Here is a 20221-nt window from a genome sequence, read left to right as displayed (position 1 = left end):
GGCTGAATGGAGGAATATTGCTGCAGCTTTGTGTCCCACGTGGGTCCAGCGGGATACGTAGTAAGGGCAGACAGAGTACTGAAGGAAGCAAAGACAAACTGTACAAGCACACAGAAGACACTGTTTTTAATACTGTAATGGAAGTTATGTCAGGGCACAGGTGTGATGGAGCTCTGGAGGGAACTTCAGGCAACCATTCCTGTGACATGCAGTACCGCAGTCCTTCAGGTAATTAGACCTGGAAATAGTGAACTTAGGCCAATGTAAAGCATAATCAATTCAAGCTATTAAGGTAGAACAATGCAAGCAATCAATAGTTCTTCTGGAACAGCATTATAACTTTTACTGCAATAAATGAAAACAAAAATTCTGACAAATACTCACAGATATGTTTGAAGGCCTCTGTAATTTAAGTATTTCCTTCAGATCGTACAGTACCTGAATTCCATTTATTGCTTTTTTTATATTTCTGATTTGATATTAAAAACATTTACTTACTTGTCTGGATCCCCACGTGAGCTAATATGATTGAATGGTTTTACAAATCATTCTAGGGGTCAAATTTAAATTACTTGCTCATAAACGTCACTTTCCATCTTGACATGACTGTCCATTCAGCAAATGAGAAAATATATTACAGCCTATCCAGCTACGTGCACAGTAATTGGTCATCGGATGTCACATTGTATGACACTGGACCTTTTAGGAAAAGCAAGTGAGTGTCACTTCTGAAATTACAGAGGCATGTTTTACATTTAAAACAAAATAAGTTGCCCTCCAGAAAGAATAATATTTTAATAATTATATATTAAATCATTTAAGGATCCTAACACGTAAACTATGGTATATGAACAGATACAAGCCCTGAAGTTACTGTACATTATCTTTATAATAATATTGATACCTAGGAAGATTTAGATCAGTGACAAAACTGCATTGGTATTTTTCACAGTTTCATTGAAAAAGATTACCTTTCTTCATCAAGACACTTCAGATGTGAGTCTCTATGTCAGTGAACCCAGGCAGAAGCTCCCCATTGGCTGAGCTCCTGGGGGGCAACATTTTGCTCTTGCTGGGATCATCCCTTTGTTTGGGTCTCTGAAACTGCCCATGCACGTATGGGACAAAGAAGAGCACCACGCCCCCAACCATCGGTGGGACACCCGCAAGGTAAAATGCCACGTGGTAGTTTCCAAACCAATCATGGAGCAGCCCTGTGGAATTAAGTATTAAGAGAAGTAATCCATAAGTACATGCAGTACAATTAAGTTCAGTAAATACAACACTGAGACAGCGCAATTCCATCATCACACCTCATTCAGTCATGTACTCAACCTACTGAAAAATCAAAACCTTCCTTCTATAGTTCAGTCTCTTGTGCATTTGAAAGCAATCCATTGTTAATCCAACAGATAATCTGGGAAATAAAATGTAAACCGAAATGTAGAAATGTAGACATGGAAAGAAAATGTAGCTTCTGTGACTTTTATTATTGACTTTAAAATGCCACACCCTGAAATTAAAACAGTAAGAAGACAGATCTTCATTTTCTGACATAGTTTGCAGTTTGGTATAAATCTTCATAAAACACAGTTCTCTGCAAAAATATGCATCTCTTCCAATGATATCTGGTTTAATTGAGTCACAGACTGCAAGAAAATATACAAAATTTAAATATATTGATTAGAAAAGCAGTCAAGATCCTACTTAGTGGAAGCACCTTTGGGCGCAATTATAGCTGCGAGTCTTTTTAAGATAAAATCGTTGGTTTCAACAAAAGTACTTATCGTATCAATGCTCTTCCATCTGGGAAAGAATCTGCATGAGTTGAATTTTGTTTTCTAAGAAGAACAGGACCCCAACCACTGTAAAAATGTCCAGCTTTGGTTTAAATTTATTTTTTTTGTACGTTCTGTTGACAAAGATGACTACATTTCTGCAGAAAATTAAAATGTCTGCTGCACAGAACTTTCTAATAATTTATACGCTGCTGTCTAACATTTTTAATTTTATTTTCTTCTTATTCCATTTAAACTTGTGTTATTTAATTAGGACAAGGGCAAAGCTTTCTTTGCACATAATGAGAGGATAGAGATCATATCTATAAAAGAGTGCTAACATAGATTTGGTCAAATATAAAAGGTTTCTAAAATGTTTTTAAGCTTTTGCAGCTGGCTCTTGGCAAACATTGTGCACTGTTACACCTTAATCAAATACTGGATCTTTCTTTGCCTTTTCCTTTTTCCGGAAGAACATAGATCTGCTGCAAAGCTTAACAGAGGTGCAACCATCATCTCTTTTTCAGCATGACACTGTAACAGGGTAGCTGTCATTGTGATAGTAGTTTGCTTGTTAGTGGTGCCTATGGAGCCACATAATGTATTAATTGGTTGAGAAGGTTATTATTATTAGAGATTGGAGCAAATGGGTGCACATGGGTTAAATGCTGTGTTGCTCGGTGTAGTGTTGCTAATGCTCCTCATTACCAGTCCCTTTAAGAACGGTTGAGATTGAGAAAAGAGAGAGACATAGCAGGAATTGGAAAGATCAAAGAGATCACACAGAGAGAATGTCCACGAACAAACTCATTCATTTATAGCCCAGTTTAACAGCAGTCTCCCTGAGATTCTCCTGCTAGAAGGCTAAGAGGTGTCTCTTGTTTAAAGGTTAGTAGTAATTCAAGGTTAGGTTAAGAACAAGGGAAAGAGACAGGGTGAGCTTTCTGGCTCCCAAGACACCAATATCATGCTAACTACCTTCACTTTGACATCTGCCCTGTTACAGATACCCAGATCCATCACACAAACAGTGCTCTCACAAAGATGATAACCTTTGCAACTGCAGTATGATTTCAGTGTTGTGATACCAATGGGAAGGAAATAATGAGAGAAATTATTGAGTTATGGGAAATTTATGGATGGATTTTGCAAACAATAGGACTAGAATTAAATATTTCAATCAAAGATGCTAAGACATCAACTTCCTTTAGTGGTTACTTGCTTTTAATAATTGACAGGAAACATCAACATATCACTCCCGCTGGTATGATTTGTACATCAGTTGTAATCCTACGTCCAACCTGAGATGCTCTTGGTGTTTTAGGATCCAACTAAATCATTAGTAAATGTCAGTAATACTAAGGAAAGGTGATGACTCTGCAGAAAGAGCAAGCAGCTGGTTGTGGGTATAGGGGGAGTTTAGAAAGAATAGAGAGTTATATATATCTCATCACGTGGCTCAAGTCCTCCTCTAGTGCAACAGGGATCATTTGGTTCATAAGATGACATGATCCCTTAGAAACCTCCAAAAAGCCTTGAGTTTGCCCACAGTAAATCCTGGCCTATTAGTACTATGGAATCAAACACTGTATGTAGAGGTGCTGAGTGTTTCAGGACAGGGAGGCACAATGACATAGCAGTAGTTCTACCCTATACAATCAGAATCTCTTAATGGAAAAAAAAAGTCACATATAGTAATAGAGCACAAAGATCTGCTTTAACCGAGTGGAGGATCTGCTACAATATCCATCCATCCATTTTCTAACCCCTTTGTCCAACTTAGGGTCACAGGGGAGCAGGAGCCTATCACAGCAAGCAACGGACACAAAGAAGGACACACCATGGAGGGGACACCAGTTTGCCGCTAGGCACACACAGACACAGACACACACATATTCACACCAGGGTCCATTTTCCAGAAGCCAATTAACCTACCAGTATTACTTTGGACTTTGGGAGACAGCTGGAGCACCCAGAGGAAACCCATGTGAACACAGAGAGAACAAACTCCAAGCAGATGGTACCACAGCTCCAGAATTGAACCCAGGGCCTCAGTACCACGAGGCAGCAATGCCAACCACTGCTCCAATATGTTCTTATATATTACCTAGCATAAGGGTGTCTGTTAAGCAAATACACAAATAAATGTGTTTTGACCACGTGCAATGATTGAATTTTTTGTATAATTAAGGTGCTGTTCTCAAAGCCAGGGGGAATTCAGTCCTTATGGATACCTATGTAAATTCGCAGACCACCTGAAAATCTCAGTGGTTGCCGTGGTGTGGAAAGCTGAGGACATCTTGGCTGATTGAAGTCTGCTTAACCCTTGAAGTACTTGGCCATGAACACACTGGTACTTCGTTAACTCTGGTCATAGTCAGCGAATATGAATTCTTTCAGCAGGTCCTTGCTAATTCTGCATCCTCCACAAATATAGGTGCTGACAAATGACATACATTAACCAGAAAACAGGTATTTATCATGGTGTTGACATAATTTCTCTCATTGTATTAATTATTTTCACCTATAAAGAACACTCCCTAAAGATGATTAAAAAATAGTTATGTTGCACTATGACAATTAAGCAGTGGTAATTGTGTATCATTTCATGGTATTTTGGTTGTAAATTTTATAAATGAGCTCTATTCCAGATCAGGTGCATCCCTGGAAACTGCAAATTTTGTATCAGGAGTAAAATGTTAAAAAATGCCGCGGTCATTTTTTAGACGTACAGTAAGACTTTAGGAAAACAATGAAATTCTCCTTGAGTCTGTCTGGAGCATCCCACGTCCACCTTTAGAAACAGAAATTTAATGACTAATTCCTTATAGGCTACTGACCTCATCTACAGCTGTGAGAGGGTGTTATTTCAATATTAATACTGGTTTATGATGTAACCAGACATTGCATCTATGGCCTTTTTTAAACACTGCATTATAATATTTATAATAATTGCTCTATTCTGTAAAAACATACTTTATAATAGTTTTATAATTTTGTTTTGAGGTTCTAAGAGGAAAAACTGCATAGCAAAATATGATATACACCAAGGTAAGGACAGTAATGTATTAATCGTTCTTTAGCTGTTAAAGTTTAAAATTGTTTTTACTTAAAATTGCATAATATTTGAATGGATCCAAGTATTTTAATTACTAACAGCAGTAGTCCACTTTGGTTAACCAACATACTGTAATCAAAGAAACCTAGATCACTTGCTTCTATCCAAATGATAAGCCTATGCACTATGTAGTGAGGGAAATGTGGGGCACAAGAATGGGTTGATGAGCATTGCACCCAGCAGATGTTTGCAAATTGAATCAAAATAAAGGAAATTCTTTTGAAAACTTGAATTATCCTTCCCTTTTGTATACAAAGGCTGAAATTTCGGTCTGTTAATCGTTGGGATTAATTTGCACTGACCTGCAATGGGAGGGCCTGCAGTCATTGGCACAGCCATGAGACCCAAGAGGTAGCCAATGGCCTGGGAAGCCTGCATTGGTCCCACGAGCTCGAAGGCAATAGGGGCCATGATGGTGATGAAGCAGCCATCGCACAACCCCAGAAAGAGGCAAACAGCAATAACCCCCTCAAACACACGGCACTGAGGTATCATCATGGACATCAGACCAAGTACCAAGAAGGAGGCCACCTGCCCAAAGAGAACATTAACATTTTCACCATGTAATAAATTCCTGTTAGAATTCTGCAGCCTTGCTCCACAATGGATCAAAACTTTAACTTGCTGCTGAAACAGGAACAAAAGGCTTGCAATAATAATTGAGCATGATCAGTAAAGCGGAGTTATAGCAGTATGAAATGACAAGAAAAGAAAAAAATCACTTACTGTATATCTGCTAATGGTGAAATTATACAATGTGTGTAAACATGAGACCATCCTTTTGGATTTTCAGTTAACTGTATGATTAGGTTCTCAGTAAACATACACACAAGATTAGCAAATATGAATCAGAAAATCAAGTACAAATCTGCATTATGAGGGTTCTCTTCAATTCACATGGAAACAGAGGGCCATAGAAAAAAAAAACTAGACTCACTTCATGTCAACACTTTTGTTGTGGTAGTGGACATGAAATTAACCCTACATACTGTATACTGTACATTTTATTTCTAACTTTATTCCTGACTTATGTAGAGTTCAGTCAGGTATTGTTACTTTATGTTAACAAAGCAGGAATCTGTGAAAGAATCCTTGACATTCTCAGACAGTTGGACTTTAGAATATACAGGACATTCTGTGTTGGTGTTTAAAATATTCCTACACTATTCCTAGTAGTTAAACTGGGATGACCCTATCTATACCCCATAAGATTTTAACCATAACATACTCGAGTTAAATGCCACACTTTGTTCATATATAACCACTTTTTTAAATTTCTTCCAGATTTTGTTTTGATGAGGGCATAAAGGAATCTACTTAAAGACCCATAACCTTTATCAGTGTAGCTTCCTGCAGCAACAAATCATCTACGTGATACATGACATGTTTCAACTGAGTACCTGGATCATTTTACACTTGTCAATGTGAAATTTCATTTTCAAGTGTTTTGGTTATGCCAGTTTGACAGTTCGATCTCACTGCTTGTGTTTGCAACTCCTTTGATTGCATCATGAGCAAGCTGAACTTGCTTCATGGCTGCACCAGCATCTAAATTTGTAATCGTTAATCATTAAGGCAAAGACTCATGATCCCAAAAAATTGTGAAATTGTGAAACGGATAAACGTTATACAAGGGTATTGGGAACCTTTGGTATAGTCAGAAGGATAGCAAGACCAACAGGGAAAGTTACAAAAGCAGAAGGACAACTTGTACAAATTATAGGCTGAAGTTCAAGGAACATAATTTGGCAGATCAGGTAACAGGTGATCAACACAATGATACATCTGCTCGCTCTGCTGTCAAGTAAAATGAGGGCTTCTAGTATCTGAAAATGCACAGAGCAAAGCAAGGGACAGGTATTTTCAGGGATGAAACTTTAATGGAGAGGTGTTTAACAAAGAGAAGTTCATTGGAACAATTATCAGCCGTGGTAGCTGTTGCACCATTGCATTGATACGACTTATCTTTTTCTGGAGACAGAACAATTCTCTGCATGACTTAAGATAACAAACAGCCACCACTGAAATGGCGTGTAGTGGTTCCCTACTCATCATGCAGAGCTGAAGATGTGAGAATGACAAAGTCAAATACACACAGCAACAAAAGTCAGCAACAAAATTTCTGAAGAGATAAAGGTCTAATTACTATAATAAAAACTAAAGGGGACAAAGGAACTGAGAGTATGAGTGTACTTTTTTTTCCATAAAAAGACATTTTGTAATATACAGTAGTTAAAATTCTGCACAATTTAATGTGATACTACACAATGTAATGCAGTAAAAACATATCAATCACAATAGCTGTCAAAAAGCCCACATTTGTTGTACATTTGTACAATACATTTTTTGTAATGTTTTGTTTTAATTATTGTATTCTTGAATGTGTTCATTAATTGTGAGCTGAAAGTTACAAATAAAAGCAGGCCATTCAGTACATCAAGATTGTTTGGTTGCTAGTAGTGGTTGCCAGGTTTTTTTAAGCGCCTGTTGAGTCAAGAAAATGCAAAACAACATCTGAATTGTAGTAGCAGTGTGTAAAGGATTCGGTTTTGGATTACAGTACTGCAAATATATCTGGTAAAAACAATGTTTTTAAACCATAAATTTAAGTGAATTATGTATTTTGAAAGGGACCTTGGAAGGGATTAGCACTCACCTTGCCTTCTAAGAAAAAGAGTGGACCTGCAGTATACCATGCCAGGCAAATGTACCCCGCAACATTCCAAAACCACCAAAACTCACCACTGTTAAAAACAAGTACTCAGGGCTATAGAGTTCATTAGGTTGGCCCCACATGTGCACTCTTCCTTTTGTTGAGAACATGGTGAAGGATGAACTATCACATTTCTCAAATGCTTGGTAGTTCATTAGTTGTACTTTGTACAACACTGGAATCGCCAATGTGCTTTGCTGGTACTGTATAATGAGCAATTTCTGCACTGCAACCCAACTATGGTACCTTGTTCTATAGAGTTTCCGGTGGACCTTTTTTAATGAAAATGGCTGCAGATTGATCTGCTGTGGCTTGCCTGTTTTGCCTCCCACTTCAAATTCCAGATCGCGGTTGGCACGTGCTCCTGCCTACTGTTGCACTTTGCAGAGGATCTTTCCCTGTTTCCATTTTTCCCTCAGATTTCCTTGCCGACACTAACTTAAGACACCATTACTTGTGAAAAATGAGCAAGTTCAGGCGTCTTGGTTGCTGAAGCTTCTGTCCAATGCACCACAACAACCACTCCTCTTTCAAAGTTACTGAGGCCATGCTACGAATAATTACAGACAACAAGGCCTTCTAGTATTTTTATACAAGACCCTAAGCATGCTGGAATGTTATTTTAACAAATGAGACACACCTGTGCGGCAGCCCTTGCTTTCAATATACTTGATCCCCCTTATTTACCCAGGCAAATTCTGCTTTTTTGTCCATTACCTGTGTATATGCACGCAATATATAAAAACAACTAATATTACATCTTTTTGAGCAAATTAGTCAATGTACCATATCATTTGTACACTAATATTAAAAAAAATCCACAGGTTTGTGATTAGAGGAGAGCTAATTAATATTACAAATAATAATAGTACAAATACTTTATTATTATCAGTATGTGAGTCTGCTCTATTTTAAATTAACATAGTTGCAGTTTATGTAATTTTTAAAATATATTAAAATAATATCAAAATTGATGGACACATCATATAAATGATATGAGGAGTATGTCCAGCATTTACATATTATATATGAATATAGGTGAAAAATAGTATTTACATACAGTAGGTGAATATTGCCATCGCGTACCTGGACTCCCTCCAACATGGGTATCGGGTATCTACTCATAAAGGTTATTCTACTAGCAACTGGTGGAAGATACAGATGCTGCCACAATCTTGGTTTTCTAAGGATGCACAAAAGCCATCACATAGCTGAATCACATAGCTGGACAGTGTGTCTGCTGGATAGCATGGGTTTTAGGTCTGAAGTGAGTCTGATGTAGATGACATACTGTAGGACATGCACTGGAAGAACTAAACACATGATCTGGTACAGCTGAATTTTTCATTATTTCCTCAATGAAAATATCAAGACTGGTAAAATGACTTCTAAAGGACTTTTAGGCTTCAAAGAACTGCTATATTTCTCCAGTTCAGACCAATTTCCTAAAATCTGGATATGCAGAAGCAAAAGTTAGATTAAATTACCCAGGCACACATTTTAACAGCACTGTTTCAAACCTAATTTAAATTAAGACCTTCAGTAGAGTGTATGAAATAGCAAAGGTGACTTATCAAAGGAAAAGCAGAATGATGATATTTTTACCTGCATGTAGATTTTCTTCACTCCTGGAATGAGATCTCCTATTTTACCAAAGACTAATCGGCCAACTCCTGATGATGCTCCAATGCACACCAAAAGAATCCATTCTTTCTGAGTTTCTTTAAATTGTTCTTTCACATAACTTATCTGAAAGATGAGAGAATGCATTTTCTTATTTCATAGAACAGTTCTTCAGTTCTCCTAGTAGAAAGCAAGTCTTGTAGGTCTTAGGGAGCTCTTTAAATCATCATTGTCTTAAGACCCGAAGCAAGAGATTAACTGGCCAATGTATGTCAATATTTATTTGGAATGGAATCCAGCAGACCATTCTTAGTCTTGGACAATTCATAGAATTGTATTAACAGGTGCAGAGCTCCAGTCCTCAAGGGTACTAATTCAGCAGATTTAACCTGTCTATTTATAACATCAGCGTCTGAAGACCTTAGTTAAATTGGTCCATTTAAGTCCATAATGAGTTCAATTAGATAGTAAAGAGCTTAGATGTAACACAAAAACCTGAAAAACCTGTCACACTACCAGGCTGAAGCTGTGCAACGCTTCTTTGCATTCTTTCGTGATCTGTGAACTGTATAATTATACAAAGACTGAGAGATTTATTGTACATTGTCTGAAGGAAACAGCATTCTATTTCTACTTGTCTTGGGAGTAAGGTGTGAATCGATAAATAGTTCCTAGATAATTACTGGAAAATGAGTTAAGTGATGGAGTATTTAAATTTAACTTCCATTTGATACGCCTTTAGATCATACGCCTGGTACACACCTGCTGTCACATTAAGGTACAAACAGACTTTAATACACTAAGAAGACTTCTCAATGGTAAAACATGTAAATAAAATAAATAACAAAATAAAACAATCCTTAGAAAATATGGGGATTTCTACAGTGGTTGAACTCAAGCACAGTTCAAGTTTCAAATGTGACCTGAGACTCCAGTTACCCATGACATTTTAAAAATTAGGTTTTAAAAAAAATTAAAAAGCAGAGGAGTCAGCCTTCATTTCCTCATTCTCCATTTTGTATAGTTATGGGGTTGGTAAATGAGAGCCAAGTCAAGAAAAACACACAATTGTTTGTTATAAATTGTGTGGATGTAACAAAATAATTGGCAATTGTACATTAAAAAATAAACCTGATTTTTTGAGAAAGTGACTAACAATCACTCTTCAAGCAACAGCATTAAAGCAAAATACCTGACTAAATTCCTTTCTTAACCAGTGAGTTAAGAGTCGATTTCCAAGAGTATTTACAATTCAGATTTTGCTTTTTCAAACTTTTGGAGATCATTTTGAAATGATAAATGTAAATACACTGACATACAACATATACATTCTGCCAACGACTGTAGCTCTCTGGACAGATTAATTTGGATTTAAAAATCACAGGTAGCACAGAAATAACAGAATCAATCAGGAAAAGCCTTCTAACTTGACCTCTATGGCATTGCTCCAAAATGATCCAAATACACCATGGGTATAGAAAATTTGAACTTTAAACAGGGAACAGTTTCTTATCTAAGGTTAGAACTCAGTTAAATATTTTTCTTCTTTGTAAGATACCAGAGAATGGATAGGATCTATGGCTTTGAAGCTAAATGTTTAAAGAATATGCTGTACTTAGAGTTTCCTGAGTCCATTTTGTTAATATCAACAGTCTTTCCGACACCTTGGCTTATGTTTGATAACTCTGAATCATGAGTTCAACAAAAGCCGGGATATAGTTTATTTATGGATTGGAACAGCTGAAATAACACTGAGAGGTCTCGTTACATTTTGATAAATTAATCCTTCTTTTAATAGCCTAAAAGATATTTTACATAATACCACTGAACATTCACAACAGAAGCATGCAGCTGGCTGTTGACTTTTTCCAGATCAGAGCTTTTCTATAGCTACAAGAAATAGCTATAGAAATGGAACAAGGGGAATGTATATCTTTGAGTTTATTTTCAGCATAGCAAAACAAACCATCATTAACCAAACGCCTATAGTGCTGAGGCCTTTTCATTTCTAATTTACATAAACACTCAAATCTACTCTGAGCAGTGCGACTTTAACAAGTAATAAGCAGTACATAGTATGTAGCAGTATGTAGTACTACATTTTTCAACTGTTTCTACAGTTCTTTAAATAATATGCACAAAAAATCCCTTTCTAAAGGTACATTTTAAAATTTAGTTTTTAATAGTGAAAGGTTGAAGGGATATTATAATTTACTTACTTAGCTGATGCTTTTATCCAAAGCAATGTACAATTCTAATCATTTATACAGTTGCTTATTTTGCTACTGGAATAATACGAGTGAAGTACCTTGCCAAGGGTACAGCACCTGTGGTTTGTGAACCTAGAGTCTTCCAGTTAAAAGTCAAGAAAGAAACTCAAACTGTAGAGCTATCCTAAGATCCACAATTCTTCCTTGCTTTTGTTTAGTCCAAGTATCAGTTACTTATTTGGATTAATTGTCTAATTAATTAGATAATTCTAATACTTCTTTCCCAGCCCACAACTGTTTAAAGATACTGTACAGGAAATGGACTGCAGGATTTAATCCAACAACCAAGACAAAACACAAGGCACACTGACACCCACCAGGAATTTAGTCTGACTTGGTGTGAGATATCTTAACCCTGTGAAATATGTTTTTTTCTATGTATCACAAATAGCCTGCAAAGTAATGTCTAACCTGTAAGAACACCTTTCTGCAGAGTTCTAATATATCCACACTTAGACCAATCTATAAAGCTCCATAAGTATTGTTCTTTGACCCAAGTCGATCTCTCACAGTACCAATCATTAATGTCTTGCACAAACATTAAATACATTCAAATTATAAGACAATAATAATGAAACTCAATCAACGGAGGTCTTAGGATGGGATAAAAATCAGAAAACCCTTTAGCCTTCACAGAGATGAGTTTAATTCCTCAAGGAGCAGTATTAACTAAATGAGGGTGGTGGAATTTACAGCCTAAAGTAAAAGGCAAGACTTTAAAACTGACATTCTTTTAGCTTCAGTAAATAAAGATACTCTGTCAGTTTAATGGGTAGACCACAGTGTCAAATATGGACTACTGTTCTGGAAAAACCTGCTACAAGAATTTAGTTGTAATGATTTCACTCACCAAGTGAACGTATGGCACAAAATAACCCAGAACAGCAGTGGCCACTCCAAATGCCCACACTCTGTAGGTGGTTATGCGGAACACCCGCAGGTTGAAGTACTTCCTGATCTGGGCCAGGCTTCTGTGCCAGCAGCTCGCAGTGTCAGCCGGCGGGGACCTGGCGGTGTCAGGGACTATGGGCAGCAAGGGGCGGAAGGTGAGAGCCAACAAGGCCTGGACCAGCATGAAGGTGCTGAGAATCTGGAACGTGGCTCTCAAGCCTAGAGGCTCCACCACCTCCTTCAACAGGACAGGCAGGCCCATGGAGAAAACGCTACTACCCGCTGTCACCACTCCATTGACCAGTCCTAGTCGTCTGCGGAAGTAATGCCCAAGGATAACCAGGGAAGGCTGGAAGGCAAAAGAGGCACCGCAGCCAAAGAGTATCCCATAAGTGAAGTAACGCAATCCCAGAGACCTGTGAGGAAAAGCAAAAGTTCAGTGTTTTTTTTTCTCAATCTGATAACAATAATAAACTGTCCGCAAAGAGAATCACATAAAGCATGGTGAGATACTTAAAAGTAAAACTCCTGCTCTCTCCATACATTATGCTAAGGGCTACTTATTTTTTACTTTATACAATAAACAAAAATAAAAACCTCCTAAATGCAAAATGAATCAAATCCGAATAAACACAGGAGAAACACCACACTCTGGGTTCCATTATCATCACCCCTTTTCCAGTATATTTCTTGTGAATCTGTTTTTGTGAAATATATCAAAAAACATCAGAAAACAATACAACATTACCCTCCCACACCACCACCACTCCTGCGATTAGTGGAACGCCCCCCCCCCCCCCAGTTTCTACCACAGGATTCCTAAAGTTAAAGCAATTAAGATAAAAGATGAAGATTTCACTCCATCAGCCACAAAACCTTAAGCCTCTACTGTACAGCCCCATCTCACACCCAGCCCACAGGCACCAAGGATATGAGCAGTGAGCAGTAGATGGAGAGAGCTCCATATACAGTAAATAACATCAAGGTCAAGCCAGGATTTGACCTAATAGGGCTTAATTATGCCAAGATAGGGAATCCTTCACCTAACTTGTTTATATGCATTATGAGGATATTATACCTGCCTCCAAGCATGTTCTACTAGATGTGCTAAACACCTGTAGCCTAAAGCACACAAATGTGAGAAGAACAAGTACAGAGGCAGTGGGAAGGAATAGAAAACTGGTCAATAATTTATTTTATTTATTAGAATATATAATATTTAATACATGCTTTTTACAAGTGAAGAAATAAAAAGGTTGTTCTTTTGTTTAAACTAACATATTTTTGTGCTAGCTTAGTACCACTGCATCTAACTTTTACACAGTTGGCTTTGTGCCCAGAACATAAAAGTGGAACCTGTCTTTGTCATTAAGCTAAGAGACATGACTTAAGTTATAAAATGCTTGTTTGGCATATATACCATTCCCTTTTACCCAGAATCTTGTACAGGGAAGTTCTGTTTTTATCTGTAAATGTAAGCAGTTTGTCATGTATCACCAGGGAGGTTCATTGAGACACAGCTACAGTATATGGGTGGTACGCTAAACAGTGTCGGGAAACCAATTGGTAGAATAGGAGGATCCTTATGCAGAACCGTGAATCCTGCAGAATGCACAATAGAACAGGTACAATCCAAAAGACGTAATCCAGGGGCTTGGTCAATTAGGGATGCAATGAGTCTGGTAACCAGGGAAATCCAAAAGACAATCCAAAGACAAAATCCAAAAGGTGTGGTCAAAAGGCAGGAGCAAAGATTTGGTACCAGGAGATCAATCAAAAGGCTCAGAATTCTACAGGAGTAGAATGATGGATAGATGTTAAGTGTAGTTCCTGTAGTTCCTGCTCATTCTTTGTTTCTGAGATACAGTAGGTCTAGGTTGCTGGGACACTTAATGGACCTTAAGGCTCACCCAGAATCAAGTGGATTTCTGATAAAGGATGGATGGATATTAAGGATTCTGATTTCTAAACACATCATTAAACTTTCATAAAACAATATTTTTCAACACTTCTCAGTTTTCCCTTTAAAATGTCTCTTAAAATGATAACAGTTTAGTAAGGTTTAAATTCATCACTCATTCCTCTGTTCAAAGAAACATACTGTAAATATAATTTGACTTGGTACTTTGTAACATTTTACTGCACACAAACACTTTAACAAAATATTTTAAAATTGTAATGTTTTGTTTAAGCCAACTATGACACCTCCTAGTATTTAAAAAATTGCTGGGGGAAGTTATTGACTATTTGTATGTTATGAAAATTTTAATTTGTAACTCCAAATGTATCAAAGCTGTGGTATTCGTTTTAAAATATGAAGACCAATTACTGTGTAATTTATGTAATTAATCTGTTCCACGGCTAATGACATTAAAATTAAAATACAATTAACATGACCCCTTCAGATTCAGTTTGGCATATTATTATGGTATTTTTGTGGAAGCAAAAACAGAAATGTTAAAAAAAAGTAACAAGCTGAATTATAATCCATAATAACAAAGTCACCAGAAAAACCAAAGACACTTCAGCCTCAACTCAAGATCTGAATTACTGTTAGAAAAAAGACATACTTCACTACCCTATTGTCCAAAGCTTCCTTTTTCTGTGAATCCACAGTCATTTAAATCAAACCACTTTCTCTAAAAAAAAAGGACTTTTTATTGCTTCTCACTCTATCAACTGCCTTCTGTCAGCCTTCTACAGTACTGTATATCTTTCTCTTCTTTTTGAAATTGTGCACAGTCTGTTAATTATTTATTGTTGTTGTAGCTGACATCCTGTAACAAGTTTGGCTCAGCCTAAAATTAATTACCTTTGATAAGGCCTATATAAATCTAGCGGATTTGCAAATGTTACATAACCAAACTTCAGACAAACAGCACTAACACAAAAGGAAACTCAAGAACATCCTAGTAGGAAGCTCCCACAGAAACCTTTGGAAAGGGCTGAAAAACTCTTTTAAAGGCATATAACTGCACATTATTAATTCAAATCCAAGGCACAGTTCACATCTTATCATTTTGAAGGAGTGCCTTGGAAATGGAGTTTTCGAATGAGGAGACCCATTAAACCTTATGAATGTTATTTATTCTTGAGCACCTACTGTAAATATAATCTACTGGACACAGTAAATGAGTGATAATGTATTACTTAACATTATTTCGATTCCTTATAAAGGAGATACCATGTAGGATGATGAAAGTTCAGGACATTTAAGATATGAGCCATGAGATAAAAGTTAAGTCTACATAAAAAAGATGAAGTATCCATCTTGCAACAAAGACCTAAATTTAATAATGTCAATAAGTAAAACCTGAAAATACTGTAGTATGTAAAACATCCTTTTCTCACACCGTCTCACAAACCCATTTTATTACTTTCTTGCACACAGAATGTATAATTATCTAACATTTTTTTAGATTTTCATAGTTTAGATTTTATCAGTAAACTGGGTGGATTGAAATCACACATTACAGATTGTCTAGATATTAAATTGAAAAGAATTCCCAGTTCCATATAAAAAAATGCCATACTTCTTGTGTATCAACTCACGGACCAAAATATACCAGCAGAATAAACCTTGCTCGTGGAGTGATGGCACTGAACAGAATTGCATGGAAAACAAAAGTTCTCAGGAAATCATACAGTAATAAGCATAACTATTGTAGCTATACAGGAAATGTTTTGTTTTTCTTGATCCAGAATAATAGACTGCAGTATCTTAACGTTATTCACAATATTCAAATTTCAGAATTTAATCTGTCCTTTTTTATTGGACATTTAAAACTTCTATTCTATAACTTTTTAGAGACAGGTTAAAAAGTACATAATTATAAGACATTAAGACCTGTTTCACTGAGGATTTCCAGTGGAATTGCCTTAAAACGGTTTATTATTTATTTTATTTAGGTTAATTTATCAATGCACGAACAGTTCAGCATACAGCGGTGTTGTCGGCAATGAAATGCTTTATCCGCGAGCTTGTTAAGAAGTATAGAAGAGTAGAAGGACAGAAGTTTATAGGGATTAGGTTAGAATTAAGATACAATAAATTATACAATTGCTATTTGTCACGACCACCAGGCTGTCAAGACCTACTCATAAGCGAGCTAATCAGTCCCAGCAGCGGGTGATTATTAACAAACGCCGCCGCACGAGTTAAACCACCTGCTCACATTCCACCGTGCGGTGCGCAGTGCTACTTTTACCATCTTCACCTGCTTCCCGCTGCTCGGTATTGAGTCTACTCCTTGAGAGCTCTACCTGGCGTTTTTTCCCCGTACCTCGTTTTTCTGGTTTTTGGACTCCCCTTCTGCCTTTTCGACTTTGCACCTCGCCTCTCGCCTCGGACTGTTTGCTACCAGAGATCTCCTTGGATTACGATTTGCCTTTCGCCTTTTGACCACGACCTTGCCTCTCGTTTTTGGATTGTTCGCCTGCCTCATCTATTACCCGTGCCTGCGTCTGCACAGGATCCTTGTATCTTCCCACCAGGGATTCCTAACATATTTACAATACAGTTACAGATTGTGCAAACGTAACACAAGGATAGGAGGTATTTAGCACTGTTCATATGTGTCCTGAGAGTGCAAAGTTACAGGGGGGCACGAGGGCACCGTATCAGTTCAAGTAGTTTGCCTATTTACCAGCAGCCATTTGGGTAATTGCAGGTGTCTGCTGTGGTTGGCTGTTTAGCAGTCTTATTGCCTAGGGGAAGAAGCTTTTCCAAAACCTGTTGGTCTTGGTCTGTATACTTCGGTATCGTTTTCCAGATGGTAGTAGAGAGAGCAAGTTGTGGTTAGGGTGACTGGGGTCCCTGAGGAAAGACCTGGCCTTCTTGAGGCATCTAACAGAGTAGATATCCTCGATGTTTGGTAGCACGCAGCCGGTAGTGTTTTGAGCCAGTTTCACCACCCTCTAGAGTACCTTGAGCTCTCGGGTGGAGCAGTTACCAAACCAGGCAGTGATGCAGCCGGTTAGAATGCTTTCAGTGGTGTACCTGTAAAAGTTGAAAAGGATGTGTGATGGCATGCCGAACTTCTTGAATCTTCAGAGAAACAATAGGTGCTGCCTTGCTGTCTTAGCTACAAGATTGGTGTGGTGGGTCAAGGTTAGATCGTCTGTGATGTTGACACCTAGGAATTTTAAACTGTTGTCTTTCTGCACTGCGGACCCGCTGATGTGAATGGGTGCGTGGTCTGTTCCTCGATGCTTCCTGTAGTCCACAATCAACTCCTTAGTTTTACTGGTTGTTCAGAGAAAGATTGTTGTCCTGTAATCTGTGATGCTCCAGATTTGATGGCTTTTCTGAGATCGGATCTGGATTTTCTGTACTTGTCCTTGTCTCCAGAGTTAAAGGTGGATGTTCTAGCTCTGAGTTTAGCGCTTACTTTGCCATTTACTAACGGTTTTTGATTTGGGTATGTGCAAACAGTAATCTTGGGGACAACATCTTCTATGCATTTGTTGATGTAGCCAGTAGCATAGTCCGTGTATAGGTTAATGTTGATCCTGTCAGGTTCGCAAAAAATCCGCCAGTCAGTGGTGGCAAAGCAGTGACTTAGAATAGAGTCCAATTCCTCCGACCAGCGCTGAATGGTCCTTGTCACAGGCTTCTCCTGCTCGAGTTTCTGCCTATAGGCAGGGAGCAGCAGGATGGAGGTGTGATCAGATTTGCTGCAAAGAGGTTGGGAAGGGCTATGTAGCCATCCCGGAAAGAAGTATAAACATTGTCCAACGTGTTTGTTCCGTGCGACAGGCAATTTGTATGCTGATGCATGTTTGGCATGATTTTCTTCACTTTGGTGCCATTGAAGTCCTCCACTGTGATGAATGCGCCCTCAGGGTGTAAGTTCTCATGTCTGCTTAGGTGTTCATGTAGTTCATCCAGTGCTTTTGTGGTGTTGCGGTGGAATATACACTACCATGAGGACTACCAGTGTAAACTCCCTCAGTAGATAGAAGGAGAGACATTTAATTGTCAGATGTTCAAGACGTGGGGTGCATGATGATGAAATAGTCTCCACGTCTGTGCATCAGGAGTTATTAACCATGAAACATACCTCTCCGCCCTTGATCTTCCCCGAGTCTGTTGTCCTGTCCTGAAGGTGCACGGAAAAACCTCCCGGTAGAATAGCAGTGTCCGGAGTGGATGGGTCGAGCCAGGTTTCAGTATATGCTAGCACGTTGCAGTTCTTAATGTCCCGTTGGAAAACAAGACTTGCCCTCAGTTCGTCCAGCTTGTTGTCAAGTGATTGAACCTTACCGAGGAGTATGCTCGGAAGCGGAGGGCGATTCCAGCGTTGTCTCAGTTTAACCAAGACACCTGCCTGCTTACCTCTCTTCCTTTGCCACCGCTTGCTTTCGGGAACAGGTACAATTGGAACTCTGTACTCCAGGTAATCCACCATTGTATTCGGTGCAGACCTTTATGGGATAGTCGATCTTATGTCCATTAGTGTTTGTCGGTCATAGCTGATCATCGAGCAAGTGTTATGTACAGTTAACAGTATAAAAGACATCATAAAGTAAAGAACAAGACAAAAACGGACAGAAGCTTGAGGGACAGCAGCTTACGGTGGAATACATTTACCTTACATGTTCATGGAGAAATTAAAATAGTGAGTTACAAAGAGTGAGTTTGTATCCTTTCATTGTGGTCAGAATACTATTCTGCAAAACAATGACTTTACTGCACATTCTCTTGCAGAATTCTGCTTGTGAAAAGGCTGCTGTTAGGTGAAAGGATTGCTCTTCAGTTTGATTTTGATCTTAAACGCACAAACAAAACCAGAATCACTTTAATTTCAATGAAAAAGCTGAAACTGTGGTGACTCCAGTTTCTTGACCTGAAATTCAATTAAATAAATTTAATGAGCTTAACAGGAGAAAGAAACTTCAGTAGACAGTATAACCAGAATGTCCCTAGGACATGTTTAGGAGTGTGTTGACTGCTGTAGATGGCGATCTACAACTAAAGCTGTATGAGAATATTAAGCTGTTACCGTAAGAAAGTTTTTCATGAGAAAAATGTCCTAAAATACCTCTTTTATGTTTTCTTTTGAGAGGGTTAAAGCATTTTCTTGTGAATCAACATTTTAAGATGAGTCTTACTTTTCCAGTTCCATTTCAGTAAGACTGCATAACCCTACAACGTTGGCTACTAAAAATCAGTTTCTTTTATTTTTAATCATTACATGATACAGCTAAAAATCTACATTTCCTATGTGGTGTGCTGAATTAATTATGTTTCTGCAACGGTGTAAACTGTAGTCACCAGTGTCTACAAATCTGAGGATGGAAGCAATTCACAAAGTGCTCCTTACGTTGCAAAGGAGCTGGTCAGCAACCCGATGAATGCCACAACCGCCCCCAAGACAGCAGTCCTCCGGCAACCGAAGTGGTCTGTAAACATGCTGACAACAGGGGAGCAGAAGAAAATCATGCCCATGGCCAGAGCACCCACCCAGGCTGGTGAAAGAGAGGAACAGGGAAAGAGAGAGAAAGAACAGAGTGTTAGTACGGTCGGGACTGGAGGAAGTCTGAGCCATACACTCACACAGGAGCACAAATGCCGACTTTTTAGCAGCTCGCCACCAGGAAGTGTGTGGGGAAGCAGATTAGCATCACACCTTGCCTATAATTCTTGAAAACAGGCATTCTAGGAAACGCTGACATTAGTAAACTTGGAAATAATCTGCATAGAATCACACACAATGAAGCTAGGGCTAGACAGTGCTCCTGTACAACCATATGTACAAAACTGTTTTGATCTAATCAGAATTAACCATCTTGATAGAAATCATTGCTACAAATTTTTTATTCAGTA

The 20221-nt window shown here is 38.1% G+C and overlaps 1 protein-coding gene across 2 annotated transcripts in view; it reads right to left on the bottom strand.

Annotated features, from left to right (window-relative positions):
• The window catches only part of slc16a2 (solute carrier family 16 member 2), a 63919-nt gene that overhangs the window by 8925 nt on the left and 34773 nt on the right, over positions 1-20221 (bottom strand). For both annotated transcript variants that reach the window (XM_088925649.1, XM_088925648.1), the window contains 5 exons: positions 19719-19863; positions 12353-12809; positions 9215-9358; positions 5199-5427; positions 972-1214 (listed from right to left, as the gene is read on the bottom strand). In XM_088925649.1, coding sequence (XP_088781775.1) covers positions 991-1214; positions 5199-5427; positions 9215-9358; positions 12353-12809; positions 19719-19863 — 1199 coding nt within the window. In that variant the 3' untranslated portion in view covers positions 972-990. The remainder of the gene's footprint in view (positions 1-971; positions 1215-5198; positions 5428-9214; positions 9359-12352; positions 12810-19718; positions 19864-20221) is intronic.

Source organism: Atractosteus spatula, chromosome 9 (genome assembly GCF_055471065.1).
Source record: "Atractosteus spatula isolate fAtrSpa1 chromosome 9, fAtrSpa1.hap1, whole genome shotgun sequence".
NCBI classification, from domain to species: domain Eukaryota; kingdom Metazoa; phylum Chordata; class Actinopteri; order Semionotiformes; family Lepisosteidae; genus Atractosteus; species Atractosteus spatula.
Note: the sequence above shows the minus strand (reverse complement) of the source record. Positions and strands in the feature narration are given on the sequence as shown.